General features: G+C 44.4%; 1 protein-coding gene across 5 annotated transcripts in view; it reads right to left on the bottom strand.

The window, feature by feature from the left end:
• Positions 1-16,417, bottom strand: part of LOC147024177 (uncharacterized) — a 133,776-nt gene that overhangs the window by 12,495 nt on the left and 104,864 nt on the right. For all 5 annotated transcript variants that reach the window (XM_085883833.1, XM_085883832.1, XM_085883835.1 and 2 more), the window contains 4 exons: positions 15,658-15,785; positions 7,256-7,403; positions 3,284-3,864; positions 1,919-2,907 (listed from right to left, as the gene is read on the bottom strand). In XM_085883833.1, the coding sequence (XP_085739959.1) occupies positions 1,919-2,907; positions 3,284-3,864; positions 7,256-7,403; positions 15,658-15,785 (1,846 nt within the window). The remainder of the gene's footprint in view (positions 1-1,918; positions 2,908-3,283; positions 3,865-7,255; positions 7,404-15,657; positions 15,786-16,417) is intronic.

Genomic DNA, 16,417 nt, shown 5'->3' with positions numbered 1-16,417 from the left:
GATGCAGTACCCCCTCCAGGTTAGGGCAGGAATTTGGAATTTGTTTAGGGTGCCGGCGATAGCTCACCTCATCCACATGAAAGACACAGTGGGATCGTTAACATCCACTAACTAATGCTGACAGAAAGGACACCCCGTTTAACTTCCTTCCAAAGGATGGTACGCACGCACGCATTGATATCTTGCTCTTCCTGGGAAACACCAGGATGCAAGTTAGTAGCTGGGCCGAGATTCAAACCCAGGCTATACAGCTTCAAGAAGAGTGTGCGTACCTCTAGAGTCGAGACTATCCTGAAAACCCTGCTATGAGCCCCGTTTGTAGTTGATGGTAGAATCAAGTTTGATAACAATCAGTCGTGGTAAATCTGACTTGGTCTTGGCTGCACGAATCCTGGCTCGAAACCGACCATAATTAGAGTACAGGCCCCATGGATTTTAACTGACCAAATACGTTTGTTGTCCATGAGACATATAAATTTGGACATAGCTTGTACGTTTTTTTTTATATATTTGGACAGAGCTAGCTGTAGCCTGGCTGCATGGTACTGTCAGCTGGTATAGATGTAATTGACCAAGCTACCAACCCCCATCCCTCTGCCCTGCAACACACTGCAATCGTAGAATGTGTGGGCCGTGTTAGTATGTGGCATATGGGGTTGGGGAATTACAAAGTCGTACATCAATAACTACAGACACACAGCCCAGGTTGAACAACAACAAAAAATCCTGACTTTATGGCATTCGGTGTCCTTCATTGACAGTTATTGTAACGTTTAGACTTTGTGGGAGTTGCTAAGAGATTAGTTATGCAACTATGAACTGTCAACTGTAAAGTAAGAATTTCAAGAGCAAAAATAAATAGCCCTTGCAAAGCACTTGTACAAGTAGAATAAAGGACAAAATCTATCTTGACAAAAAAGACAAAAGGATGAATCTTTGTTATCTCCTTTTTTGAAGACCTTCTTGGCAATGATCAAGATGTGAAACTACAATTATATGCTCAGTGGTTGTGTTTGTCTCATCTAACGATCTTGTGTTGTGTCACGTATGTTCGTCTATATATCCTTGTGTGTATGCGGCGGCTCCACTATGAGCCTTAGATAATGTGAAAAATAAAATAAAATAAAAATACTGAGTTCGCTTAGAACATCTGAAAAGAGTATGAACTTGTCTGTTTTGTTCTGGCATGTGGCAGCTTTGGCTGCCAGGTAGCCATCATTTCTTGGAGTGTGGGTGTGCTGCTGATGTTGTGCCCCTCTATCAGTGCACTGGTAACTCATTTCACCAACATCGGAAAGATGACAGGCTGAGTCAACCCTACCTGGTGTTAATTCAGCAGCCAACAGGGCTCAAAACTCAGGACCCAAGGATCCCAAGCCAGCCACCTGAACCACTAAGCCAACACCAGGCTTCATAAGTTTGTCTAAAAGGTGTCTTATGAGTAAGATAGCCTAAGTATAACTGTGAATCCCAAAAAGGCACAGGTGTAAAGGAATAAAATAGATTTAAATCAGCGGTGGTTGGTGACATCATCGTGACGGTGGCTGATTTTAATCACTGTTTAAAGACACCGTGTAATGGTAGATTTACCACCTTCATCTGGAGCTTTCTATGCACTTGATACTATTTTAGGGTTCTGAGATCTGAGTTTGCTTCAATGCACCCTGTGCACCCTCTCCCCCCCACCCTCCATCCTCCACCCTCTTGCAGTTTATTTCCCTTGATATTTGCTTTTCTTACTTATTCCTTGTTTGCAAAGCCCTTTGAAATTTTTTTTCTAAATAAAAAGTGTGATATAAGAAAAATAGTAGTGGTAGTAGTAGTTGTAGTAGTAGCAGTAGTAGTAGTAGTAGCAGTAGTAGTAGTAGAGGGAAAGAGCTCTACGTTTTATGAGCTCGAGAAGCTGACTATTCCTCACCAGTTCTCTTTCTCCTTTGAATAGAGGTTCTTGCTCAGGCTTAGACTTCTCAGTTTTGTGGTGAAGACTGGAGTAATGTGGGATTGGAGGAAGTTTTGTTTGTGGTGGTGGGGGTGGTGGAGGCAGAGAAGGGGGTGGTGGTGCTCTGGAAGGAGGCGGTGGTAACCCCGAGAAAGCCCGATTCGGAAGTGAGCGTGCAGTGAAGGACTTTGAGGGCAGGACAAAACGTTTCGGAGGAAGTACAGAACGCTTGATTATTGCACTCGGAAGCGAAGCAGGTGGTGGTCCTGGCAGTGGTGGAGGTTCTGCAGTCGGGGGTGGCGGAGCATCAAACCCAAGTGGAAGAATCCTCAAATGAGTGTTTTTTTCTGTGGTTTGTTTCTCCATGAGTGGTCGTCTTTCTGTTAATTTAGAATAACTAAGGTCCAGATGGGGCTTATAATATAGCAAGGTTGGTTCAATGTCAACAGTGCTTGTTTGGTTTGACTTGACAGGTTGGAGAACATCACTATCAGGCGATGACGAGCGAGCATTGAGAGTAAAAGGCTCAGTGGATATCAAGTTGGTTGAACTGGTAGTCTCAAAGGGTTCCACAGAATGCAAAACATTCACCGTTTCAGAATATTCAAGGCTGGCTGCAGGTAGAAACTGGGAACTATTAGCATTGCTTGAAGTATCTGGATCTGAAAGCACAGAAGGTTGTGTGGAGGAGAAGCATGTGTCAGCTGGATTTGAGGAAGATTGAAGTGAATGTACGGACTGTGATGGTGAGAGGGACAAGGAATTATGCAAGGGTGAGTGGGATTGAGGTGGTGAATGTTTAGGTGAGAATGAGCATTCGACGGGCAAGGGTGAAGAGCAGGCAGCAGAGCTTGTGGAAACTGTGGAAGTCATGTCAGCGTCGAGGAGCACTGTTGATTTAAAGACAGCATCTGAGGCATGTCCATCAATGGATTCTTGAGCATACTCCGCAGAACGTTTCTTTGCCACTGTTGGATGTACAGCAGACATCAAAGATATGGTTATCAAATTATGAAATACGATGAAGATCCTTTGCAAAACAATGCTAAGTAAAATGTTTCAATGTTTCAAAAAAAAAATTTCTTTTTAAATTGTCAAAAGAATGTAAAATGTTTTTTTTCGTGAAACTTTACAAAAACAAACACTATGAAGATCCTTTTTGAAGATCCATATTTTATCACGAGTTCAAAAAATAATACTGGGGTCAAAAAAAATTACCCTGATTGTCAAATCTTTGCTCGAAATAAAAGTGCGCCCAAAGTCTAAAAATCAATTTGAATGAGTACTGGACTTTCCCAACATGTGTTCGCAAATAACGCGAGTGGCACTTGCCTATTGACTCACCATTTGATTCAGCGTCATCTCCTGCTGAATGTTCATCGATGATTTCAATCACTTTAGATGCATCTGAAATCGAGTCCTGGTCCATGACGTCTGCAAGGGAAGATGGCCTTTCTTTACCCGAGTCACTTCTGCTGGAGAAGCTGCTTGTATCTTCTGCCTCATTTTCAGCACTATGATCCTCGTCACTAGCAATAATGGTCTCCGTCTCATCATCTTTCATCTCTCCTTCAACCATCTGAACAGAGTCAGTTTCAGTAACAGTCCTTAATGTAAGCAATATAAAATCTTCATCATCTGAAGACTTCTGACCTCTATTTTCATCAGGCATTTTTGTGCAGACTGCTCCTCGAGATGCACCCCCATGCTCTGTGCCACTGCCATTTTGTGTGCAGACTGCTCCTCGAGATGCACCCCCATGCTCTGTGCCACTGCCATTTTGTGTGCGTTCCTTTGGTTGACGACATGTTTGAACACCCTTTTTGTACTTAGCGATGCTTCTCTCTTCTTGTTCAATGTCAGAAACCTCCTTTTCCCCTGAACATTCCTTATTCCCTTCATTGCTTTCCTTGAAACCTCGAGTCCTGTGGGATGAAATGTCATTATGTTAGACCAGCATGAGGTTAAGGTTGAGGGTGTGTCACTGAATAAATCCTTAGATTAACACAGCAGTAAAAATGCCTCAAATTTGAATTCATGTAAACAAAAAGACATGTATTATCATCATCATCATCATCATCATCATCATCATCATCATCATCATCATCATCATCATCATCATCATCATCATATCCAGTTTACAGGGTTTTTGGTCACGCAGCCTTTTTGTAGGCAGAATTTTAGAGCCTATCCTGAGTTGTCCAATCACAAGTGTTGATAGACAACATGTGTACAGGAGATCAGGCAGATTACCTCTTTCCTGAAGTTATTTAGCGAGGCAGCTGGGTTCATCTTCACCGTTCAACTACAACAACACATGATGTTTCTGATTGTGTGCTGGTCCTCGGACTACAAAAGCGCAGCCCAGGATGCAAAAAATACTTTCAACCAACTACTACTATCATTACCTTAATTATTTCTTCACTTTCTGATGCACCTCCCAGGAGTTATCTTGCACTTCCAGCAAATATTCAGCCCCTGTCCTCCCTCCCCTATTTCTCCGGCCTCTCTCCTACAATCCGACCCATCAACAATCCAAAGTCATCAACCCTTCACCACAATACTCCAACCCCCTTCCCCACCCCCCCCCCCCTAGTCTCTGCATCCCCTCACTCTCTCATTTGGTGGATTTCAAACATCAGAGAACTTCACTTCTTCGCTCTCTCTAACCAGGCAGCTTCTGCATCGCTTGACATTATTTGGAGTATAATTTGTGGTTTTCTATCTTTCTCCATGAACAACCTCCTGTTTTCCATGTACAGTCAACAATCCAATTTACCCCTTGCTAGCTCCCCCCCCCCCACCTCACCCCACCCACCAGCTGTGATGAGGCCTTTTCCTCAAACGTGGATTTTTTGCTGTCCTCCCTCAAAAGTTCTCTTAATTTGTCACCATTTCAGCTGACTAGGAGCCAATCCTGAAACTACAGTCCACAGTATTGCAGCCAAGGTTGCAAATAATCTTTGCTCACCTTCACTCTTTCATTCCTCTTTTTTCCCACCTTTGGAACAAACTCCCACACTCTCTTCAATCCCACTCTTCCCCCCCCCCCAGGTTTTCAAAACAGCTGTTCACCACCATCTCTTATCTTCCCCCATCCAAAACCACGATCTTTTCTACTCCCATTAATCCACCCCAAACCCACCTCCTTTAAATTCCCTGCTTTCCTTCCTGAAAGTCCCTGTTGTGTAAGGACCGGAAAGTCCCTGAAGTGTCCATCTTGTTTACCCCATGTACCCCGCCCAATCCCTCTCCCTTCGACAGATATCCTCATGTCTTTGTTCCCCACTGTTATTTTCCTTCCTTCTCCCACCCCTCTTGTCTCCTGCTCCCCTTGTTGTGTATTTCTGTGTGTTAGCTCTCATACGAGCCTCGACAGTGTATCTAAAAAAAGGCCTTCTGCAAAACAGCTGGTCTTGTGGCCTGCTTCTTATTCTTACATACTGTGTTGTTTCATTTTAGTTTTTTCTTATATACATACATGACCTCTCCAAGGCTATGAAAAATATTTCCTTCCATTTTCCAGATGACTCTACATTGTGACATACAATACCTAATCCATATTACCAGGCAGGCAACAACTAGTGCATCACTCTCTGCTGATCTGGGATTGAAAAAGATGCTGGTAGGACGAACGAATGGAACATGTCTTTCAACCCTGGGAAATCCAAAAGCCTCTCATTGCCACTCCAGAAGGATCATCAAATAATCTATCGATTTCCGCAGTCAACAAACTGGAAAAAGTTCACCATATGATCTTGACCATCAACATTTCGGGATAGAGTGTAAACAAAAGGAAATGTGTCCCCGTCTACAATCTATCCATTAAACTCAACATCTACAAAATTTCATTCCAAAAGTCCCAGCCAGCTCCGAGATACAGCTTGGAAATTGGGAGTGTTGAAAGTGCAGGAAGAAAATGTTTTTTTTTCTTCTAAATGGTGGTTTCGTACTACTAGGGGGTCTAAGAAACTTTGAGGAGCAATTAAAAATTGGGGGTGCTAATTATAGAAACAAACTCTACAACATCAATAAGCCTTCTCCTATCTATGCTATAGGGGGGAGGCTTAACGAGAAAGCACCTCAAAATGTAAAGTCCATCCGCGTCCTCTGAACTCAAACTAATGTTGACGAAAAGGACAGTCAAAAAAAAAATTGTACATTATATTAATTTGAGTTCTCCATATTCTCAAAATAAAAGTTTGTTGAAAATTTGCCGACAAAAGCTCAATTCGTAAAAATGTTATGTCCTGGGCAGACACACAAACGTAAGCTCAATGTAAATAAGTAAACACGGAAGGGATTAATAAAATGGGGGATCTCGAGCTTGATGTGCTGCGGCAGGAGTAATACGGGCTTTTTAGTCACTGTATGACTTTACCCATTTACATTTCACCTGATTCTTAATTGTTTTCTCCATATTCTCATAATAAAGGTTTTTGGAAAATTTGATGAGAAAGCTCAAATGGTAAAAAAAAAGTTATGACCTGGACAGATGGACAGATTGACACAGCCACACGCAATTGCAAAACCCTGTCTCCCACTGCATGGGGACAGGCTAATAAGTGGCTTTTCTCATCTTCCATTGTCCAACATATTTCAAGACGTTCATTTTTTGTCCCCACTTCGCATATACATGCCAAGTTACCGAGATGGTTGGTGGGGCAACAGAATTTAGCCAGCCACCACCGTGATCTAATCAGGTAGACATATTATCATGAGGAATACATAAGATGTCTGCAATTTGAAAGTTCAACGGTTTTTGAAATATCGCATAAACAAAAGTACATGTACACATGATGGGTGGGTCGGATGGAGCTCATTCGTCGGAGGGGTGGGGGCCAAATCCATCCATCCATTGGGACCATACTCTGTGCAAAGTGTTGGTGCTGCCTAAGCAGTCTCCTTGGCTACTGGGCACAATCCTGGATGGGTCACCACTCCGACACAGGATACCAGCAAGCTGGCACTCATTTTGCTGACCTCAGAAGGATTACAGGCAGAGTCAACCTCACCTGGTATTAATTAAACAGGAAAGCGTAGTTTGAACTCAGGATCCTAGGATCTCAAGCCCACCACCCGAGCTATGAAAGCCAACACCAGGCTTGGGGACAAATATGCAAGAAATTCTCTCTCAGAACAAAAAGAGAAAACACAATTGTCAAATGAACGTGTCTGTCAGTTCGGGACAGTATGTGCGTCTTCAACGTGCAAAGATCGACTCCAATGCTTAGATCAAAGCCCAACATTGAAGTCAAAATTTGATGTTTAAATATGACCGTACATATGTTATACAATGGTTTGTATTAGCCTCACCCATGAAGGCGATCCAGAGTGTCCTCCACATTGGCAGTGCGTTTGACCAGGCTCTCCAGACGATGTGGTTCATCCTTAAGGAACTTCATTGCCTCAACCTCAGCACGAAGCAGGGTGCAAAGACGGGGCTGCAAATTCTGATATTGGTCTGTCAGGAGAAATTGAAAACAACAGGACATCCTTGATTTGTTTGCCTTCATTCCTCTCGTGCTGATGACATCTGTGCCATCAGATTCATGTAGCCTTTATATGACAAAACTGCCGAACTTCTGCAGTAGCACATTGACCATGGGTACGAGCACACAAAATTGGCAAACTTTTTGAAAGACGTTTTGGAAACATTAATGTCAATGCCTAAAGACAAAAGGCACACCTGGCTTTTTCTCCCCATCACAATGATACCATGTTTAAAAATAATTACCAGTCCCTGCTAGAAAAAGCACAAGAATGGGAGATTTAGTCGAAAAGATTATCTCAGCGAGTTGATCCTGGGTCCAACAGTTCAGCAGCAAGCTCAAGAGCAAACTGATTTGAGGAACAAGATTTGAGGAACAAGGACACATGACCAGGCTCAAATATTCCTCATGCTCAGCCATCACGCATCACATGGCAATCACAAGTCATGAGTTTGAACATGAAAAAAAAAAATACTATATTGAAATGAAAGCGAACACATACGAGTACAGCTATCATGACAGCCTGGCAAGACAGGTTGGCACAGGTATATTTGGCATTCAGAAAGTTCTTAGAATGACATCCTAATGATAAATAAAAGATGGTCACTCATCTATGACATGCAAACACCTGGTAACATAAATTTATTAAAAGTGTATGAGTTGCAACTTGCACAGCAATCACAGTCTGAGATATCAAGATCAGACCACTTTCTCCCTTTATCACATGATCAGATTCACTTGATTACTCATGTGATCAGATCGGATCCAAGAAGAAAAGACAACTTGCTACCTGCAGTTTAGGGCAGGAATTTGTAGTTCTTTCAGAGTGCTTGCGATGCATCGCCTACTCTTCAATGTAAACCAGTGTGGGGCCTTTAATGTCCACCAACTAATGCAAGCTGATGGGACACCCACCTAATTATACATCCAAGAGAAGACACACTTAATGATTCAACAACCTACTTACAAAGCAACAATCTGATAGTTTATAGTTAGGTCTTGAGTTGAACTCAGTCTAAAGGTAAGTGTGCTACCTCTGCATCTTCCTGTCAGAATGAAACTGTCAAAAGTTCAAGAAACGCCAGCATTATTAATTTTTAATTAAATAAATACAGCAAGTGTAATTAGTTAAAAAAAATTACTTTCTTCATTTAATATACACTGTATATACACCAATAAATGTCAGTGTGTGTCTCATCCATAACTCCAACAACATGAAACAACAAGTCTCAAACTTTCCATGCATACCAAGGGAACTCCAAGGAAGTGAAAGAGTGAAAATTGGGTGTTTGGGTTCATTTAAACACCCCTTTTGAAGATAATTAATGGCATTATTTAATTACGCCCTTAGGTCTTAAGGCGTATCCTGGGTAACCTCGCTGGGGTCTGAAGCCGCAATGTTTTTGGCTTTCTCAACCATGTCTTGCCTTGGAATAGGCTGCAACAATTTATTAATGATAAAGTTTTTTGTTTCTTCACTTTCCTCACTCATGTTATCGAAAGCCTGTTCATCAGAGCTAAGAATTGCTGGGTACATTGCAATGCTTATAAACGCCCGGAGACACCAGCGTCCGTGGGCTTTTTTTTTTATTTCCACACATGTCATAACTCGGAGAATCTCTTGAACTCAGCCGAATTACAAAATGTAAGCTCCAGAATTGAACTTAGCAGCAGTTTCAACTGCTAAAAATTGTTCATTTGTCTAATGCAGACATAGTTTGGACGGACATTCAGACAAAGCTATCGCTTGCCAAGCCAGCCGTCCTTTTCAACCATTTAATTGGAGTGCTTGCATGAGTACTTAAGCCGCTTGCTGAGTACCCTACTCAGCGGAAAAGTTCATGTCCTGATCGGAATGTGCAGTCGGTAGTTGCCACAAGGTAGAGGTACATATATGGTTATATTTGGATCTGTAATTTAGGGATTTTCTGCGGGTGTGTGTGCATGCCCACATGCTTGGTTATGGGTGCCGTGTTGGCAAAGTTTCATCCCGTATCTTGGGATACCCTCCTCGCTCCCCCCTCCTTCCTCGCTGCCCCACCCTGCCTCGATCGACCTCCCTCCTCTCCGCCCCTCACCCTACCCTCCTCTCTTCTCCCCTCCTTCATACCCCCCCCCCCCAACCTCCCTGAATAAAATCAGGAAAATGACCACATACCAGAATCTGAAAAATGAGGTCAAGAGGACTTGGAAATTTAAGGAAGCTGAAATTATACCAGTAAGAGTCAGAACTATAGGAATAATAAATAAAACCCTTACTGAGTATTTAAAAATCATTCTGGGGAATATCACTCTAAAAGAACTTCAAGTGGAGGCTGTCAGAGGTTCCGTGAAGATTTTGAAAAGAGCCCTTTAGAACGAGGCTATAAGAACAAAGTTACACAGTTTGATTCATGAATCATGAATTATGAATCATGAATCCTTCACCAAAAAAGGAGGTAGAGATTTTGAGTTCTGGGAGAACTTTTGTCCCACCGATTGAAACCCACAAATGGAGATAAGAACCAACATATACATACGACACCTCCCATGTCCTTATAGCTGAAGAAGCTGCATAAACATACCTGGTGTTGGCTTAATGGTTAGGGTGATGGACTTGGGATCCGAGGGTCCTGAGTTCCAATCCTGCTTGGCCGTTGAATTAATAGCTGGTGGGGTTTACTCAGCCTGTCATCCTTCTGAGGTTGGTAAAATGAGTACCAGCTTGATGGGATGATTGAGCCATTTGAGTATCCTGCGGTTGGAGTGGCGACCTGTCCAGGATTGTGCTGAATAGCTTTGAAGAATGTTTCCGCAGCACCAACGCTCTGTACAAAGTATGGTCCCAATGGATGGATAGATGGAAAGGCCACACGAGTTAAGCCATTTGCTGTTTTAAACCCTTCCCAGAGTTCCTCCACAGTTGTAAAGACATTCACAAATTGTACATACATGAGAATCCCAATGCTACACACCCCCTAAGCTGCCAGACCGGTTTTATCGCTTGTTGGTGAATCTTCAGTGACTGCACAGACAGAAACATGCACCACTTGAGGTTCCAAAGAATGTACCATATATACATGTCAAAAGAAGTGGATCTTTGTTTTTCATTGATATGTTGACTGCTTTTGATCTTTATATGTGGTACATGCTTGGGAGGCTCAGTGGTGCGTGTTTCTGTCTGCACTGTTGCTGATGATTTGCCAACAAGCGATGAAACCAGTCCGGCAGCTGAGGACGTGTGTAATACTGGGATTCCCATGTGTGTACTATTTGTGAATGTATTTACAGATGTGGAGGAACTCTGGGTGGGGTTTAAAATAGCAAAGGGCTTTCCTGCGTAGCCTTTCATGGTCAGATTTAGTCAGGTCAGGTTCGATCTGTGACCTGCTACAGGTACCATGTAAACCTGTACTAACCTGTTCCATGGTCGGGTTGTCGGCGACTAAACCGTCTCCCCCACCAGGTTTTCTGGTGAGGAGGGTGTTTGGATATGGACACCCAGCAGGATTAAAAACAAAACCTGTCAAAGGGCGGAGGAGCTCCTTGTGAGCCAACGGCCATCCATATCTAGTGCCCAACTGTGTCTGCGGACGACCTCCTGCAGTTGGGTTACTTCTTATTAGGAGGTTGGTGGCAGGATTTGCACTCCAGCCACCGTAAAACGCTTCATTCCGCAAAACGCAAAAACGCAAAAAAATCTGAAAACCCACTCCGTGGGAGTACCTCCTGTGCAGCTTCCCTTCGCAGGGCAGCTCACCGGATGATGGGATTGGGGCAAAGCCTTCGGGACCCCCAATCTTTGATAGGAGGGAAACCACGGGGTAACATCCCTGGGTCAGATTGCGGGAGAGTGTGTCGGAGTGGTGCTGAGGTGTCCTCCACCAGACGGCGGTCTCCTTGGGTTAACCTGAGGCGGTCCCTTCGGGTGGGTGCCTGGAATGTCCTATCCCTAAGAGAGGATGATCACCTGTCTCTGTTATCATCTGAGCTCAAGCGTTTGGACATCGGGATTGCAGCTCTCTCTGAGGTTCGGAGACCGGATTGCGGCGAGATAATGGTGGGTGGTTACGCCTACTATTGGTCTGGTCGCTCTGATGGTTACCATACCCAAGGAGTTGCTGTAGCTGTGTCCAATAAGCTGACCCCAATGATAATTGAGGTAACACCGGTCAACGAGCGTATTATGAGATTAAGGATTCGTCACTCCTTAGGTGTCATTTCCCTGGTCTCTATTTATGCTCCGACTGAGGCGAGTGATCTCACCGTGAAGGATGCATTCTACGCCACACTCGAGTCTGTGGTTGATCAGTGCCCCAGACGAGATACACTTCTAGTCTTGGGGGATTTCAATGCATCGACTGGAACTGATAGGGATGGTTATGAGGTGTGTGTTGGTCCCCATGGGTCAGGAACTATGAACCAGAATAGCACTAAGTTCCTGACTTTGCAAGAAGTCATGGACTTAGGGTGGCTGGTTCATGGTTTCAGCGCCCGCAAGCTCATCGCTGGACTTGGTATTCCAACGCTGGCGGTGTGGCAAAGGAGATTGACCATGTCCTCATTGACGGTCGCTGGAGGATGATCCAGAACTGCAGGGTCTACCGGAGTGCTCAGTTCCTCAATACTGACCACAGGCTTGTTGTAGCAACTCTAAAGCTGCACCTTAAATCCTGGAGAATGGTACCATCCCAGCCTAGGCTGGATGTTGCCAAGCTCAGGGATGAGAGAGTAGCTGAGGAGTTTGCGAACAGGCTGAGTGGACACTTGGGGGGTCTGGGTGCTTTGGGGGGTCCTGAAGAGTTGTGGAACACCTTCAAGACCACCGTCCTTGATGTTGCCGGTGGATGCCTTGGAGTTCACCGCAGGGCAAAGAAGAATTTTGTCTCTCAAGGGACACTAGATACCATTGACCAGAGTCGCAGGGCCAGGCTGAATGGCAGAGCCGAGCTGCTCAGGGAGCTGAGGCGTAAAACTGTACGTGCACTGAGGGTGGACAAGGAGGCCTATGTGCGAGGAATCTGTGAGGGGGTAGAGCATCACCTGTGGACAGGTGATTCTCGTCCCGCTTACAGGGGAATTCGCGCATTACGTTCATCCAAGCCCATCCCTCGGAGCACTACAGTTCGAGCAGAGAGTGGTAGGCTCTTGACAGAGGAGTCTGAAGTGAGGCATTCCGCTGGGCCGGTTACTTCGAGCGGTTGTACCAGGCTGATCCCCCAGCTGTCGAGTTGGACGTCAAGGGTGTTACAATCCCTGTTGCTGACCCTCGAATCAACTGTGGTCCACCATCGCTTGTGGAAACACGGGCTGCGGTGAACCAGTTGAAACGGGGCAAAGCTCCAGGGATCTGTGGCATCCATGCCGAACTTCTCAAGGCTGGTGGAAATGCTGCACTCGCGTCGTTGCATGCAGTTTTGTGCTCTGCCTGGAACACAGGCATCATCCCAACTGACTGGAAGAGGGGCGTTGTTGTCCCTCTCTGGAAAGGGAAGGGTGATCGCCAAGACTGCAACAACTACCGAGGGGTGACGCTGCTCTCAGTGCCGGGCAAGGTCTTTGCTCGGATAATTCTTGATAGGGTTCGCCACCATCTGCTTGAGCACCAGCGTCCAGAGCAGTCAGGCTTTACACCAAAGAGGTCAACGATTGACCGTATCTTGCACTTCGTGTACTCACCGAACGCAGACGAGAGTTTCGGCAGGGGCTGCTTGCAGCCTATGTTGATCTCTGTAAAGCGTTCGATTCAGTGAATCGGGATGTCCTCTGGAGGATTCTTGGTCTTCGTGGGGTGCCACCGAAACTGATCGATCTGATGTCTGAACTCTACTCTGGTACTGAGAGTGCTGTGAAGTGTGGTGGTACCGCCTCTGACTTATTTCCAGTTGTTACTGGAGTTCGTCAGGGATGTGTACTTGCCCCCACACTTTTCAGCACTTGTATGGACTGGATTTTTGGGAGGATGTCGGAGAGATCAAGTTGCGGTGCATCGTTTGGCAATGTCAAGATCTCGGACCTTGATTTTGCAGATGATGCAGTCATCTTTGCGGAGATTCTTAGATATCCTCTTGGGGGCCCTCGAGGTACTGAATGAGGAGTCGGAGCCGTTGGGATTACGGATTTCTTGGGTCAAAACAAAGATCCAGGCTTTCGGTGACATCTTGGATGCTGCTGTCCTGTCTGTGTCTGTTTGTGGTGAGGATGTTCAGGTCGTGGATAGATTCACTTACCTTGGCAGTGATATTCATGTCTCCGCAGGTTGTGAGCCGGAGGTCAATAGACGTCTGGGTCGGGCCTGGGGAGGCGTGGATTCACTGGATCATGGGGTGTGGCGTTGCCGGTACCTGTGCGGGAGGACGAAAGTCCGAGTCTTCAGGTCCTTGGTACTTCCAGTCTTGCTCTATGGGTGCGAGACTTGGACTTTGACCAAGGATCTGAGACGGAGACTTAATTCCTTTGGTACCAGGTCTCTTCGGAGAATCCTTGGCTATCGCTGGTCGGATTTTGTGTCCAACGAGCGGTTGCTGAGAGAGACTCGGATGAGATTTGTTACCTGCATAGTCCGTGAGCGTCAGCTGCGGCTGTATGGACATGTGGCTCGTTTTCCTGACGCTGATCCTGCTCACCAGATTCTCTCAGCGAGGGAGTCTCATGAGTGGAGGAGGCCAGTGGGCCGACCACGTGCCTCATGGTTACAGCAGGTTGACCATCATCTCAAGGAGATGGGGATGGGCCTGGCATCTGCCTGGGGGATGGCCAGACGGAGGCCCCTGGAGTACCGGCGGAAAGTGGACGCAGCGACGCGCTGTTCTGGCACATGCTCCCATACCTGACCTTTCATGGTTGCTTTATGCAGCTTCTTCAGACAGAAGAGCATGGAAGGAGTCGATTTATGAATATAATCCGAGCCATCTGGGTTTAATTGATTAGGTGAGAGCTAATTGGTTATTCTCTCCATTAACAGGTGAGAGATGAGAGTGAGTCTTCGTTTATCGTATATTATGCTTAAATGTTGTGTAAGCCTACGAACCATGTTTCCCCATTGTCTCGGGTCACTCACCTGTATTTGATTTTTCATTCATTTATTTTCTATTTTTTTTTTCATTTAAATATATTTTCATTTACGGATGCTTTCCGACAGGTCTATTATTTTTCCTGGTGTTTCTGCTTCGATATCTGTCGGCACACAAAATCACTGTGCTGGTGGGGTTGTCTCGGGTTGTCCATCTGATAATGTCTCCATTGTCTCAGGTCGATCACCTGCATTTTTTTCATTTATTCAGTTTTTTTCAATTTATGGATGTTGTCCTACGATTCTGTGAAATTTTCTGGTGTAATGGCTACGATGTCCATCGGTGCTAAAAATTTCAGCTTTCTCCATCACCCGGAAGGTACCGATCATAATATCAGTTAGTGAGACAGTGACTCAGTGAATCAGTAAGTTAGTCGGTCAGTCAGTGGGTAGAAAGAGAGCTATGTATATATATATATATATATATATATATATATATATATATATATATATATATATATATATATATATATATATATATATATATATATATATACACTTTGCATTTCAAAATAAAAGTTGACATCTCTTGAGTAATTATGAGTATCTCGTTTTGAATATTAGATTAAAGTGCATATAGTTGATTTACAAAGAGTAATTCTCAATCAGAATATTGGGAAGATGAGGAATGACAGGTAAATATCGCAATGTGACTTCTTCTCCTGGATTTTTTTTAAAGAGGGAGATATCAAAATAAACTTGCGTATCTCTGTGCACACTCATGTGTTAAGTGTTTAAATAAAGTTATTGGAAGAGAGAGAGAGAGTATCAAGGAACAAGAAGACAACGAGAATAAAAGGTGAATCACCCCAACACCCGAGTTTATTCTATTTTGTCTGTGTTTGTGTTACAACTCTTCAGGACTCGAGTTTCATTATTTGTTGCAGGCATGAATCATTCCACTCCTCTGAAGGAGGGAGGGTTTGGTGGGGGTATTCAAAATCCGAGCACAAATGGTCGATATCGTAGTCCCTGATAAAGGGCATTCTGTGGCTGAAATGTTCGACTTTCTAAGCTTTCGTTATTTTGAACAAAACCTAAAGTTGGTTGTGCTTGAGGTTCTTGCAACCTTTGCGAATAAATGCACTGACTATATATTGTTCAACGGATGATGGAATGTCTTTGAATTATGACTTGGCGAGTGTGCAAGGTATTCTGGTGCAGCGTTGTCTCACCATGCAGCTGCCCCAGCACTTGATGCACATGTTCCAAATCCCGTCTTTTTCTCTGCAGCTCGGCATCATGCTCCTCTTCATTCTCATCCATCTGACCATCCTTCGTCCTCATTGCCTGCTCCAGTTCACTGCAACAGAGGCCACGCACAAGCTGATTACATAACTTCAGGGTTGGCAGGATGATACGCACATTTTCCTCTGAACTGTCTAGCCTGTGTGCTGTTCCTTAAATGGACATTCAACTGGATGTCTCATCTGTCAGCGTTAGTTGGTGGACATTAAATATCCCATGGTGTCCTTCACAAAGAGCTGAACTACAGACAAGCTAGCTAGGGTGTTCTTCTGTGTCGTAGGTGATTAGCTGTTAATTATTTATATTAAGAGACTCAGAAAAGAACTAGGTGACAGACGATGAGACATAAGCAAAAACGGAAGATGACTGTGCAGGCAGGGAATGGATGCAGAGAAAAACAAGAACAGCACTCAGTAGAGACCACATACCTCTGCCAGGCCGAACAGTTTAGGTTTTGTGTCTCACTGATAGGCCAGATCTGGATCCAGACCTGAATGAAAATCGAATTGGCTTCTTCTTGTCACCTGACCAACTCACCCACCTCGTTTTCTCATAACTTATCCAGAACTTTTGGCAATATCATGCTATATATCATTTTTGGGCTCATCTCTAAATTGTGAATAATCACTTCGAAAATTAAACTTCTCAAGTCTGGATCCGGATCTTCACCAAAGCAGAATACATATT

This window comes from Eptatretus burgeri, chromosome 6 (genome assembly GCF_056783735.1).
Source record: "Eptatretus burgeri isolate ZD-2024b chromosome 6, Ebu_testis_v1, whole genome shotgun sequence".
NCBI classification, from domain to species: Eukaryota; Metazoa; Chordata; class Myxini; order Myxiniformes; family Myxinidae; genus Eptatretus; species Eptatretus burgeri.
Note: the sequence above shows the minus strand (reverse complement) of the source record. Positions and strands in the feature narration are given on the sequence as shown.